Source organism: Eriocheir sinensis, unplaced genomic scaffold, assembly GCF_024679095.1.
Source record: "Eriocheir sinensis breed Jianghai 21 unplaced genomic scaffold, ASM2467909v1 Scaffold65, whole genome shotgun sequence".
Lineage (NCBI taxonomy): Eukaryota > Metazoa > Arthropoda > Malacostraca > Decapoda > Varunidae > Eriocheir > Eriocheir sinensis.
Window position 1 is genome coordinate 1 of NW_026111998.1, and position 13,564 is coordinate 13,564.

The following is a 13,564-nucleotide window of genomic DNA, read 5'->3' on the forward strand; positions in this document are numbered from 1 at the left end:
TTACCATTGATTTGCACTCTCAATTTCCTACCTCTAAGCCACGCCCTGATCCAGTTCAAGACTATCCCATCTACGCCGTGAGCCTGTAATTTAGTAATAGCCGGTGATGATGGACTTTGTCGAACATTTTACTGAAATCTAGATATAGTATGTCATAGTGTTCATCCCTGTCTACCAACTCGATTACTTTAGTATAGAAGGACAACAGGTTAGTAAGGCAAGACCTACCCTTCGTGAACCCATTCTGTGAGTCATGAATTAAACTATGCTTCTCTAAATGGTCCCGAATGCTCCTGGCCATAACTGACTCCAACACCTTGCCTACAACTGATGGTAAGATAATTGGGAGATTATTTGAGGTGGCTGACTTGTCTCCCTTTTTGAAAATCGGTGCCACATTAGCTACTTTTCATACGCTGGGCACATACCCAGAATTTACCGACATCTTAAAAATATCGATTAATGGGTCACTGAGGACCTCCTTGGATTCTTTCAGAACCCTTGGGAATATTTCGTCTGAACCCGATAATTGTTTTTCTTTAACCTACCAATCTCATCCTGGACAACCTGCCCAGTGATGATCACATCCCTCAACTTGTCGTTATCTTCGCCCTCCTATGTCTGAACTCTCTCCGGAAAAGTTGTTAGATTTCCCTGTGTGAAAAGTGAGAGGAAGTAGTCATATAACATATGACTCACATCTTCTCCATTCTCAACGTGCTCCCCTGTGTTTGTTTTCAATGGTTCAATTATCTCCCTCGTTTTCGTTCTGTGCAATTTAAAGAACCCCTTGGGATCACTCTTGGCCTCGTTCGCTACCCTTAGGCGGGTGTTTTTCTTTACCGATCTGGCCAGTTCAACATACCTACCCCTGAGGTGGGTTTCCCCATTCTTTATTTCCCTAAAAATCCTTCTCTTTAAACCAATCTCATGCTTGAGCCGTCGGGTCGTTATTTTCCTTTCTACGTGCTTGGTAAGGGATATGCGGTCTCTGACCCTCTGCTATTAAGCTGGCGTCACACTGGACCCAAATCTGGCGAGCACGAGCTCTTGCTGGCAGCTTTTGCCCGCGAGCAAGTCACTGTTGTCGTCACACCGACGAGCGACGAGGGGCGAGCGGCGAGCAACATTGTAAACAAAGCCTCAACCATGGCGCCTACTACACCTACGCTTCGCATTACGGCTAAGTGTGCAGCTGTGACGTCATTACTTACCGTTATTCAACGAGCTCAGAAGAAGAAAAGACGAGTCTGGGTTCGGTCATGGCTGAAGAGAAGGGAGGGAGACCCATGATGTGTACAACATCATAACATCATAACTTTCTTCAGCGTAGACTTACAGAAATCTGGATGGCTGTGGTCCCATAACTCGGGATGGTCCCTGACTCTTGCTATCAAAGAGTGTACAATGAAGGAGGACAAGTGAACTTTTAAACGAGGAGAGGTGGCCATGGCGAGTGTTTATATCAGCTGGCCTGGGCGGTCTTGGTCTTGGTCTTGGAAATCAAAATAAAATCCAACACTACTTTTCTCAACATTATAAAATATTACAAACACCGTCAAACATAAAAGAAGTATGTGAATAAGTTTTATAATGTCATGGGTATACGGATTCAATACACTAGGTAATATAAATTATTCACATATCGGTGCACCAAAGAGCTCATTTTACTGCCTGCTTGCGGCTCGCCGAGCTGCTCCCCGTCCAAGTGGCGAGCTAAACGCGGGAGCAAAAGCTCGGGAGCAAGCCATCCCTCCAGCAAAAGCTGCCAGCAAAGGCTCGTGCTCGCCAGATTTGGTCCAGTGTGATCACTACAGCCTAGCTCTCCCCCAATGTCAAGCTCCCTAATCATATTAGCGTTGTTAGTTAAGACTAAGTTTAAAATATTGTTACCTCTAGCGGGCTCAGTTACTGCCTGCTTAAGAAAATTATCTTGTAGTACTTACAAAAAATCCTCGGTTGCTAGATTACCCACCATGCCTTCCCAGTTTATATTCCTATAGTTAAAATCCCGCATTATGCAGACATTTTTGCTCCTGCTCGCCCTGCCGACCTCTTGTAGTAAAATCTCCGTGTCTTGCCTGCTGACACGGATCCAGGAAAAATGTTTTTTGGGGGGCCCGATGCTAGGATTTTTGCGGGTGGAAGGAGCATTAGCATTACCGGTTCACCATTCTCGGCAGTCCTGCTCCTGAATGACTGGGGGGCTGACCTGAATTAATGGGCATAATGACCATTCCTGGGCGGCCAGTGTTCCTCTTCGGATCCGAATGAGACGGCCGATTCCTCTGACAAAACGCATTGACCATTTACTAATGAACTCGAACACTGAATCGCATTACAGCCTAAGCGAAGAGAAGACGGCGGTTCTTTTCCGCAAACTTGTTTATCACACGATCAACAGAAACATGTACGCCAGTGTGGACGGCGAGTAGCACCAGGCCGTTGAGGCGATCCTGGCCAATAGTGCTCCTCATGTATGTTTTTAGGCGCTTCAGAGCTAAGAACGACCTTTCGGCTTCTGTATTTGAGACCGGTAGGGCCAGTAGGATGGTCAGGAGCTTCGCGATGTTCGGGAACATACGGGCCTCAGCGTATTCCTTCGCGTTCTTGAGTCTCGAACCTCGGATCGGAACATGTCCACCGCTGTGTCTCCGTCCGCACGAGAACCAATGACTCAGCGTCGCTCTTGCAGAGCTTAGCGGCTTCAAGAACAACATCCACGTTTGCTCTTGAGCCCTTGAGCAGCTCCTTTAACCGGAGAGCAACTGGCACAGTGTCGTCGTCAAATCTGCTCGTCAGCTCGACGGTCACCTCCTGGTCAACGATCCGAACGGAATACACAGAGCATCGAAAGTACTCCTCAGCAGTCGCGGCCGGGAGATTCGCGCGCTGTGTCTGTCGTGCACAGACTCGGAGACCAGGGACGTCATCGTGAGCTGATTCCACTTTAACCAGGAGATCTTTGGCTTTTGTGAACACAGAGTGGAATTACTCCTCGGCATCCGCTCTGCACTTGGCGAATAGTTTCGATCTCGCGAATCAGTGCGTACACAAATACCAGGTCACCGTCCTTCTTCTGCAGGGTTCTGCTCGGCTTGAGTGTGTGCGCCAAAACTGCCTCGGTCACAATCAGCCCAACGAGAAAGCGGGGGCCTCAAATCACTCTAGTAAGAGCCCAGCGTTGGCATCCAGCTTCATCTCATCCTCCAGGAAAACCGCGATGGGAGACAAACTCAATGAACACCACTGCATCATTCGGCTCGACCCATCTGGTGGGACACAGGGTCGCCAGCTTATCCCACTTGGCTGAGGAAAGCAGCTTCACGAACTCAGTGAACCGGAGCGTCCGCATGTTGCTTGAGTAGATGAAGCTGTATACCTCGTTAAGCGTCTGAAGGGCGAGTTTGACTTCTTTGACATCACAGACTTGATCAGCACCAGGTTCAGTCGGTGATTGAAACAGTGGGTCGGTTTCGCCAAGGGGTATTACTGCATGATAATGGCGGCACAACCTCTGAACTTCCCTATCATGGCACTCGCCCCGTCGAAGCCTAGGCCCCGGCATCTCCAAGCCAAGGCCATCGACGGTGCGGATGAGTATAGTTGGGCCAGGCCTTCACCGGCGAGGTTCTGGGCATGGACGAAAGCGAGGAAGTCCTCCTTGACGTCTTCTTTGGCGTGTCGAATGATGATGGTGGCTTGTTCCTTCCCTGAGACGTCCGTGGTCTCATCCATTAGTACCATGTACACCCCCGACACTCCGGCCAAGGTCTCCTCCTGCACCAGTCGACCTGTGAAGCGAAATATGACTCAGTGACACCTGCCCTTAGCGTGCATTCTACTCTGGGAATAAGAGAGCTATTTTGTGGTGTCATCCACCTGTGATATCGATCAGCTCGTCCTGAATGGTCTTACTGATGATCGAGGGCGGAGTTCCTGGCTCGGCTGGCCGCCATCTCCTCCTTGGGCTCGATAACGTAGTAGCGCTCTGAAGACTCCCTCTACGGTCTTTCTCAGAATAGAGAGGTCCAATGGACCGTCATCCCGATGTCCATGGATAGGCAGCATATTTCGTCCACAGAAGAGGATGCTCTCAATGATGATTGGAACCAGCAGGCGCCGGTTGGTTTCGATCTGCTCCTTACTCTTCGCTTGTAGCATGGTGTCGACAGCCCTCGTCGAGTTTCGTACAGTGTCGACAAACCCCTCCATTTGCGTCATAGCCGCCGCATGATACGAGTACCCGCACGCGTTGTGGTTGCTGAGCAGTTCGGTGGCCTTGCACATTGGCTTCAACACCATGGTGCCCAGCCTCTGGCGTCCAACTCCGCCCGTGTCTCCGCCGAACAGCACACAGGCTATGAAGTATCCGCCCTTGTTCAGCAGCGAGTGTTTCAGTCAGGGGTATGTGATGCACCAGCTTGGCTGGAATCGCCTCTTATGACCACCTTCGTCGGTGAGGGGTAGCGATTCGACAGAAGGGGCCTTCTGGTTGATTATGGCCATTTTCTCGGCGTCCGTGGCCGCCTTGTTCTCAATGTAGCTGGTGACGCCCACTGGAGCTGCAGGCAGTGTCAGGCGGGGTTCCCACTATTACGTTTTGACGGATCCGTCGACGTTAATGACGTCAAAATGACGTCAGCGAAACAGCGGCCGCTCGGCACGGATGGCTCCGTCAGACCATCGCTCATCATTTGTTGGCAAACATATGAACAGCATTAACCACAACGACTTCTTGTATATGTTATTTTGTAGCTAAGTACTTATATTTCATATTTTCATGATATGTAGAATATTCAACATCACTGGACTAGCACCACCACCCGTACCCCGGATCCAAAAGTTAACATGAGTTCATCTCTGGACGGGCTCCGTTAATGACGTCACTGACGGTCAACGGATCCGTGAAAACAGAATAGTGGGAACTCCGCCTCAGTGTGCCATGGGAAAGAGGAAGAGGAGTAGGGAGCTCCTCGCCCTCCTTTTCCTCAGCGTCATCCTCGGCTTCAGTGTCAGGTCTGTCAGCTGTCGATGTCAAAGTGCCTGGCTGTTGCTCGAGCACATTGCCGTCACGGTCACCATCACCACTCTTCTTGGCCACTTTGAGCTTGAAGAACGAGCATCCATTTTGTTGTTGAAGTGTCCGACGAAATTGCCTAACACACAATGTGGAATGTCCCGGGAGTTTTATTGTTATAGCCGCAGCGCGCTTTTGAGCTAGTTTTCCTGTATCCACTTAGGACCATGAGGGGGGGCCCGGGCCCCTTGGGCCCCCTCCTTGGATCCGCCAATGCTTGCTTGCCAAGGTTGGGTGGCCTGCTAAGAACCATTAGAGTTAGTCTATCCTTCCCTTTGTGGACGTCCACCCAAACTGACTCTGAGTCGCCATTTGATTGAACAAAATTGTTAGCGGAACATTTAAGAGTTTCTATTACATAAAGTGCAACCCCCCTCCCCTTCTTCCCTTTCTATCTTTGTGAAATATCTGATAACCATCTATTTTCAATTCCGACATGAAGTTTTTGTTTGCAATATCCACCCATGTTTCCGTGATTGCTATAATGTCGAATTTCTCTACACATGCTTTCCCCCTCAGTAGATCTATCTTATTCCTCAGACTCCTATTGTTGATATAATAAGCAGTTAGACGATCCTTTGTTGCACCTTTTTGATCAAGGATGTGGCCAATCTCATTATAGTATTTCCATTTGAAACTGGCAGGTGGGGTGTAGGCCTATGCGGGTCAGCCCCGCCCCACATCACTGCCACACACTTTCAAGACTTTTCGCTTCCTCTAATATGTCAGCTATTTACTACCTTTAAATTAATTTAATTAAATAATTGGATAATCTAATAAGGTCATATAGTGTTAAGATTGTTTCATTTTTAGGATAATAACAAAGATTTTGTATAAATGCCACGACACTTGACAACGTTGGAATACAACGTTCTCAAATGTCGTGGTATTTATACAAAATCTTTGTTATTATCCTAAAAACGAAACAATCCTAACACTATATGACCTTATTAGATTATCCAATTATTTAATTAAAGTCATTTAAAGGTAGTAAATAGCTGACATTTGAAATGAAGCGAGAAGTCTTGAAAGTGTGTGGCAGAGATGTGGGGCGGGGCTGACCCGCATTTGCCTACACTCCGCCGGCCAATTTCAAATGGAAATATTATAGCTACCATTCCAGCATTGGTATACAATGTTAAGCGGTGCAGCTCTGCTCTATGATACTAACTAACTAACGGGAAGCATACAACAGGGTGCGTGTCGCTTCAGTCACCCGCTGCCTCCACCTCCGCTGGTCGCTGCGGACAATCATCCCCAGCACTTACCCCTCCCACTCTAAACCACTTTCGGAAGGATCGATCATTTTGCCCCAACCATGAGTTCCGTGGGCGTCCCCTTGGACTCCTCCACTCAGGGTTGTCTTGTACAGATACAACCGAATCAGCAGCATCAACATCTGGGAAGTGTGCAACGAGCCAATATAGCCGGCGTTGACGTTTACTGACTAATCAAGTAACAGGCGTCGATTCAGTTTCATGATGTAGTTGCTGGTTCGGCACTATGTCATTCCAGCGATACCTCATGATCCTGCAAAGACACTTGGTACCAAAGGCATTGTTAATAGCTTTTAGCGTTATTTTTAACGTGGTTAATGTAAAGTGTTACGTTTAAGTTTAAGGCGCAAACTGCTATCTCACGTCAGGGCCGGTGTACCGTTGCCTGCTTTCTCCAGTTGATTGAAGTGGTTGAGATAACACAATAGCCTTTTTAGTTAAGTGATGTGTGGCCGAGCGGTAGCCGTTATAAGTTCACTTTAGTTCACTTTAGTTCTCTCTCTCAGGTTAATACAAATACCAAATGTATTTTAACTATATTAACAGTTGTACTACATAAGGTTTACAGTTTACGTGAGCGAGACGCACGAAATCAGAGACAGCCACACCGCTGCAGGGCGCGGGGCGGCAGAGCACCGCTCGCCTGCCCGTCACCCGTCTACTCTCCCTTCTCCGCGCTGTTCGCTCGTTTTATTTGCTTGTAGTTCGTCCGGAAGGGTGTGGGTTCCGGTTTATGACGGCTGATGAAAGTCATCATTCACTGATCCTAGTGTCAGTTCATCACAGCTTCCCACGGCCAAAAGCACGACGTGTTGTTAAACATCCTGTTGTGCGACACCGACCGTATGTCGCCCCACGTACAGTCATACATACACATGTACATTATAATATACACATTACAGCATCGACACGCACCCACCAAGTCACTATTCAGTGTCCATGTCTTACAGCCATACAGTGCAGTTCAACACGGAGCACAAGTTACAAATATTCGAATATCTGTCTGCCTGCGTCGATATCAACAAAACCATATATACACTCGTTTTAAGCGAGTCCAAAACACCGTCGGGTGACTTCCTGGCTAGACTCACCATTGCTATGCATTACGCCACCAAAGTATGTGAAACTATTGGTGACCTCGATGTCCTCACCTCATGCATGAACAGAATAAATGGAGCCATCCAGTAAGCCTCCAAACGACTGGATCTTGATTTTAGTCCAAGAGCACTTCAGTCCCAGTGGCTTCGCTTCCACATGCCGCACTTCGAGAGCCATCACCAGGACATCATCAGGAAGGGCGCACCCCTGCCTCACTTCTGAATGAACAGGGAGGAAGTCGGAGACGCTTCCCTCACACTTCACAGGACTCTCAGTCACAAAGCAAAGGCCACCCATCAGGTCAATAATCCTTCCAGCAATTCCACGGATCCACAGAATGGCCCAGTGTCTCACGATGCACTGAGTCAAATGCTTTCTTGAGATTGAAATAGGCTACGAGTAACCCATGTCGAAACTCATGTCGGCGTTCCAAAAGGGCGCGAAGTGCTTGCTAGGATCCGGTCATTTGGTGACTTACCGGGTGTGAATCCAGATTGCTCAGTTCCCTGGAACTTTAACATATGAGATCGAATTTGCATCAGCAATTGATGAGCGAGCACTTTGACCGGCACACTGAGTATTGTAATACCAGCTCAATATCTCGACAAATATCAACCTTTTAAATCTTGCTAACTCTTCACGTGCCACTTCTAGCATTTAAGTGCGTCCTTAGGGAGGGCATTGGTCTAAAACTCAACTTGATATAAAATTGAGTTCTAACAGAACATTTATTCCTTTTGAACAGCTCAGCTGGAACATACACTGCAATAAGGGACTTGACGTCCAGGGTGTGCTTCAGTCGTACTCCCGTTTTATACTTATCAGACTTCAAAAACAATAATATCGCAGGCCCTTTGCTACACTGTTCACATTTACTTGCAGAATAATTTTCTACATAATGAAAATATAAATAACTTTATTATGCGGTGGCTGAGTGGTTAACGTGCTGGGCTCACATTCACCATGCCATGGACAACGTCGGTTCGAATCCCCACGCTACCACCTGGGATTTTTCAGTCACCGCCGAGTGGCCTAAGACTACCCACATGCTGTCCAGAAGACCACCCATCAACCCGGACTCTAGGAGAAACCGTTCAGTGAATCAAGAATGAGTTCCGGGGGTCGGCATGAGCCAAGCATAACTGGCGCCACTATAAAAATTGCCTGCGCCACGACGGGCTTGGGCCGACCATCTGGCCCCTGAAGAAAGCCTACCGGCGCTATAGGCGGGGATATATATATATATATATATATATATATATATATATATATATATATATATATATATATATATATATATATATATATATATATACGTAAATCATGTTATATGGACAATTGGACATGTCTTTACTAATATTTTACATTGTTATGACAAACAATGTCAAAATATCTTTGAAAATTTGTGTCAAAAGATAGCTAAGCCACACTTCTGCTCAAGGAAGCTAAAATAAAAAAAATTTTTTGGTGGTTCGGGGCGTCAGAACGCCGGGCTGCGAACAGGCAAGTTGTCAGGCCACACTGCAACATCCCTTAAACAATATCTTGATTCACGCTACATAGGAACAAGGTAACTATACAAACACAACATTTCTAGAAACATGTATTATCATCGATAAACCTCTACTATGCAACCCTGCGACCAGCTTTAGGGTGCTCTCAGAAATTATACCTCTAACATTAAATATGGTGGACGGATGATTCGCAAAAGTCATTCGAACATATACTTTAGAGAGTTACGAGCGTGTTACGATTACCTTACCTGCTAAGATGACCTTAACGAACGTTACAAGCTTTTGAGCATTCCACCCCTCAGAGCCACAGAATAAGAGTGTTTGGCCATTTGGATCACAGGCAGTATGTTGTTGCCGGAAAAAAAAACGCACAAAACTCTAATTGATGCTGATACATTGATGCTTTTTGTGTCTGCTCTAGGTACTTCAACATCCTGACGACACCTAGTAAACACACAAATCACTATTGCATTTGAATTTCGCGTGGCTCAACATGACGCCTGTAATCAAGTCGGCCAAACTCTTCTATGACTTTGGTACAGTCCAGGATTTTGGGAGCTTACAGTTTATTGATTCGCAGGAGCAGTCCGATTTCTTTCCTCTGAAATCAGACGAATGATTATAAATATGGACGGTGATAAGTACTGTACAGAGAATACGCAGTATATCTACATGCGTGTAAGGAGGTGTGTACGTTTATATGTGTTTCAGAGTATATTCAAGTATACTCATTTTTATTATTCATTTACCTTACTATATTACTTATTTGCTTATGTATGTATGTATATTTGTATGTATGTATGTATGTATGTATGTATATATAAATTGGTAGATAGATAGAAAGATAGATAGAGATTTACTTTTCCTATCCCCACACTCCTTTCACTGCCATTCACCCCGCCAGGCATCACCACTGTGCTCACCCTGTCCACGATCAGCTTGGACACCCGCACAGACCTGCCCAAGGTGCACTATGCCACGGCCATCGACTGGTTCATCCTGATGAGTTTCGGCTACTGCATCGCTACACTACTGCAGTTCGCTGGAGTCCACTTCTTCACCAAGGTGAGCAAGGATGACTGAAACTACAGGAGAAACAGGACTTAGAAAAGGAGCTATTATATTTATTTTCATCTTCCTAAACGTAATGAGGATGGACGATTATTTTATCGTCTTTTCTGTCTGTCTCTTAATCTTTTTTTTTCAGTGGGTGTGTGTCCGTTACAAGAGAATTTTAATGGGCCGGGGTTGTTTGATCTCGCCTCCATTAAGGTCGATCAGTTTCTTTTGGTTTGATCTGATGATGGAGCTGCGGTGTTGGTCCATCATGTTTTTTGCAGATTGGGTCTATGGTATTTTTCAGTGTTGCGCTGACATCTGCTTCGTTCCACATTTCTTCGGTTTCACTGAATTTGGCGAGGAGTTCTGGTAATTTACTTTGCAATTCTTGTAACTTCCTAATCATGTGCGAAGACACACAAGCCTGAAAACAAACTAAGACCCATAATATCGCAAATTCCCACACCGACCTATAGCGTCGCAAAGAGACTGTGTGCTATATTAACACATTTTGTGCCGTCCTCCTACAGCCTAACCTTAACAGCTGACTTTCTTGATATCATCAATTCAAATAACGAGAGGGGAAACATCGATTCACTTGATGTGGAATCATTATTTACAAACGTCCCTGTCGACAGAGCCATCGAGTACATCTTACATTGCGTTTACCACAACGACAACACCCTGACCCTAGACATCCCTGAACTTACACTACGCAGCCTCCTTGAGTGATGCACCAAAGAAGCACCCTTCACTTGCCCAGAGGGAACAAGTACCAACAAGTGGATGGTGTCGCAATGGACTCCCCACTGGGAGTCCTACTAGCGAACTTTTTCCATGGGCTGCACAGAAGAAGTCTTTAAGGTTACCAAGAAACCTGACACCCAACTGCTACAATGATTCCACCATAGGCGCCTACATTCGAAGAGTACTCACCCACTGCAGCAGTTGGAAGCAAGTCCACCATGAAATAAACCAATCTACTCAAGTCCTACTGAACAACGGTTTTGAAAAAAGATATGAAAAAGCAAGCCAAGAAAATAATGGATCAATGGCACGCTACTAGCAACAACGAAACAGAGAAAAAAGAAAACATCAATATCTACTACAAAGCATACTTTTCTACAGCCTACAAAGAAGACGAAAGAATATTAAAACTAATCATCAGAAGAAACGTTTCACCATCTAACTCCGAGTAAAGAGCCTTAACATCGTCATATATTACAAGACTAAGAAAACAAGCCACCTGATTATGAGAAACAGCCCCATGAAGAAAAGCTGCCTACACAAGAACCCCATGTCCTATATAGGTTTATTTGTAAACGAGGGAGCTGCGAAGCCCTCATCTCCACCTATATCAGCATGGCAACGATAAAGCTGCGCAGGCGCATGAGCTACCACCTAATAGCTGGAGCCCCACGACAACACTTCCTGCAGAAACACAACACAGCGCTAACAAGGAAAATACTGGAAGAAAACAGACATCATAGCGCAATGCCCCGATGCACGACGCCTCTCCATATTAAAAGCCTCCACATTAATGATATGGAACCCAACCTCAACAAACAGGCAGACGACCTACCAGCACTCCCGAGTATGCGCAGGGGCACTGCGCACCAGCCCGACCATTCAGCAGCCAGTGGGCAGCGCGGGGAGGGGATACGCCTCGCCTCAAATACCGGCAACCCGGTGTGGTGTCATGAGACATCCCAGTATCGTGAGGCATCCCATCCTGAATACATACATGAATTTCGACACAGTACCGTGTCTTTTGTTGACTGCTTGTCGGGATCTGTCCCACCGAAGTCTATTCATTATTATGTAAGCAAATGATGACGTATGCATGTAGCCTACTAGGATATCAACAATCACCTTCTTCTTGTGACCTGTTCCGCTTTGCATCGCTTTTTAGATCCTCCTTGGTATTTTTTTACACTTAGATGCTTCACTTTGTTACTCTGTCCTACTAAAGATTGGGTTCCACGATGCGAAATTAAGGATGGGATGTTTTACGATACGGGATGACAGATGACACCACACCGGCGTGCCTCAGCGGCAGCCACCCTCTCTCCTATCAGCGACCTGACAACAACACTCCAACGCCACTGAGGAAGGGTTAAGAAACCCGAAATCGCGATCTGGCAAAAACGCTGAGAATGGGACAATTCTTTGAGAGAAAGAGAATTATATTAAGAAAATAACAACATTGAGCTCACTATTACATTCAACCAGACAAGTTTAAGAGAAAATATCTTGCCCATATAATACCCTCAATATCTATATCTATATCTCTATCAATCTATCTATCTATCTATCTATCTATATCTATATCTATCTATCTATCTATCTATCGATCTATCTATCTATCTATATATATATATATATATATATATATATATATATATATATATATATATATATATATATATATATATATATATATATATATATATATATATATATATATATATATATATACTCCTTTCTTGAAAGAGGTCAAGTCATAGGCAGAAGGTAATGCAAACAAAAGAAGTCTGTTCCAGTGCTCACCAGCGTGATTGATAAATGAATAAAGGTGCTGAGTAACTCTTGCATAAGGGATTTGGACAGTATAGTGGTGAGTAAGAGTAGAATGTCGAGTGCAACGGGGCCGCGGGAGGTGGGGAGCCATGCAGTTAGCAAGTTCAGAAGAGCAGTCAGCATGAAAATATCGGTAAAAGATAGAAAGAGATGCAACATTGCGGCGGAATTGAAGAAGTAGGAGATTGTCAGTGAGAGGAAGGGAGCTGATGAGACGAAGAGCCTTAGACTCCACTCTGTCCGAAAGGGCTGTCTGTGCGTGTGGACCCTTCTACACGTGAGATGCATATTATTTACGAGGGCGGACAAGACCCATTTATGTGGACAGCATCTGTGTGGGGAAAAAGAATTGGCGTAGACGATACAGAACGCCTAATCTCGAGGAATCTGAGATGGTGTAAAGAAGAAATGTGAAGTTTCCAGTTAAGATTTTGAGTTACGGATAGACCAAGGATATTTAATAAAGGTGAAGGTGATAGCTGAGTATTGTCGAAGAATAGGGGATAGGGGTTTTACAGATTGTGTCGAGTTAATATGTGGAGAAATTAAGTTTTTGAAGCGTTTAAGGAGATCAGGTTCCTCTTACCCTAATCAGAAATGAGAGAAAGGACTCAGGTTAAGGGATCTGCAGGTTCAGGTCTGGAGTCTTGTAATTGCTGTTGGTTGGGTCTTCTGTTGAAAGCAGTTGAATAATGCAGAGTACAGTCAATAGCGTACGAGTGGATTAGACAGTTTGTTATGGATAGAAGATCATTGATGAGTAACAGGAAGAAAGTGGGTGATAGGAGAGAGCCCTGCGGAACACCATTGTTGATAGTTTTTTTTTTTTTTTTTTTTACGTTGATTGCCTATTGCGCCGGTAGGCATCTTCCCGGTGGGGCCTGATGGTCGGTCCAAGGCTTCTTCCAGGTGGGGCCTGATGGTCGGCCCAGCCCGTTCTGGCGCAGGCGAGTGTT

At 45.6% G+C, this 13,564-nt stretch overlaps 1 protein-coding gene across 1 annotated transcript in view; it reads left to right on the forward strand.

Annotated features, from left to right (window-relative positions):
- Positions 1-9,462: 9,462 nt before the first annotated feature.
- LOC126993648 (gamma-aminobutyric acid receptor alpha-like) overlaps positions 9,463-13,564 on the forward strand; it is a 31,416-nt gene continuing 27,314 nt past the window's right edge. The window contains exons 1-2 of the mRNA XM_050852815.1: positions 9,463-9,505; positions 9,838-10,034. Of these exons, the coding sequence (XP_050708772.1) occupies positions 9,463-9,505; positions 9,838-10,034 (240 nt within the window). The remainder of the gene's footprint in view (positions 9,506-9,837; positions 10,035-13,564) is intronic.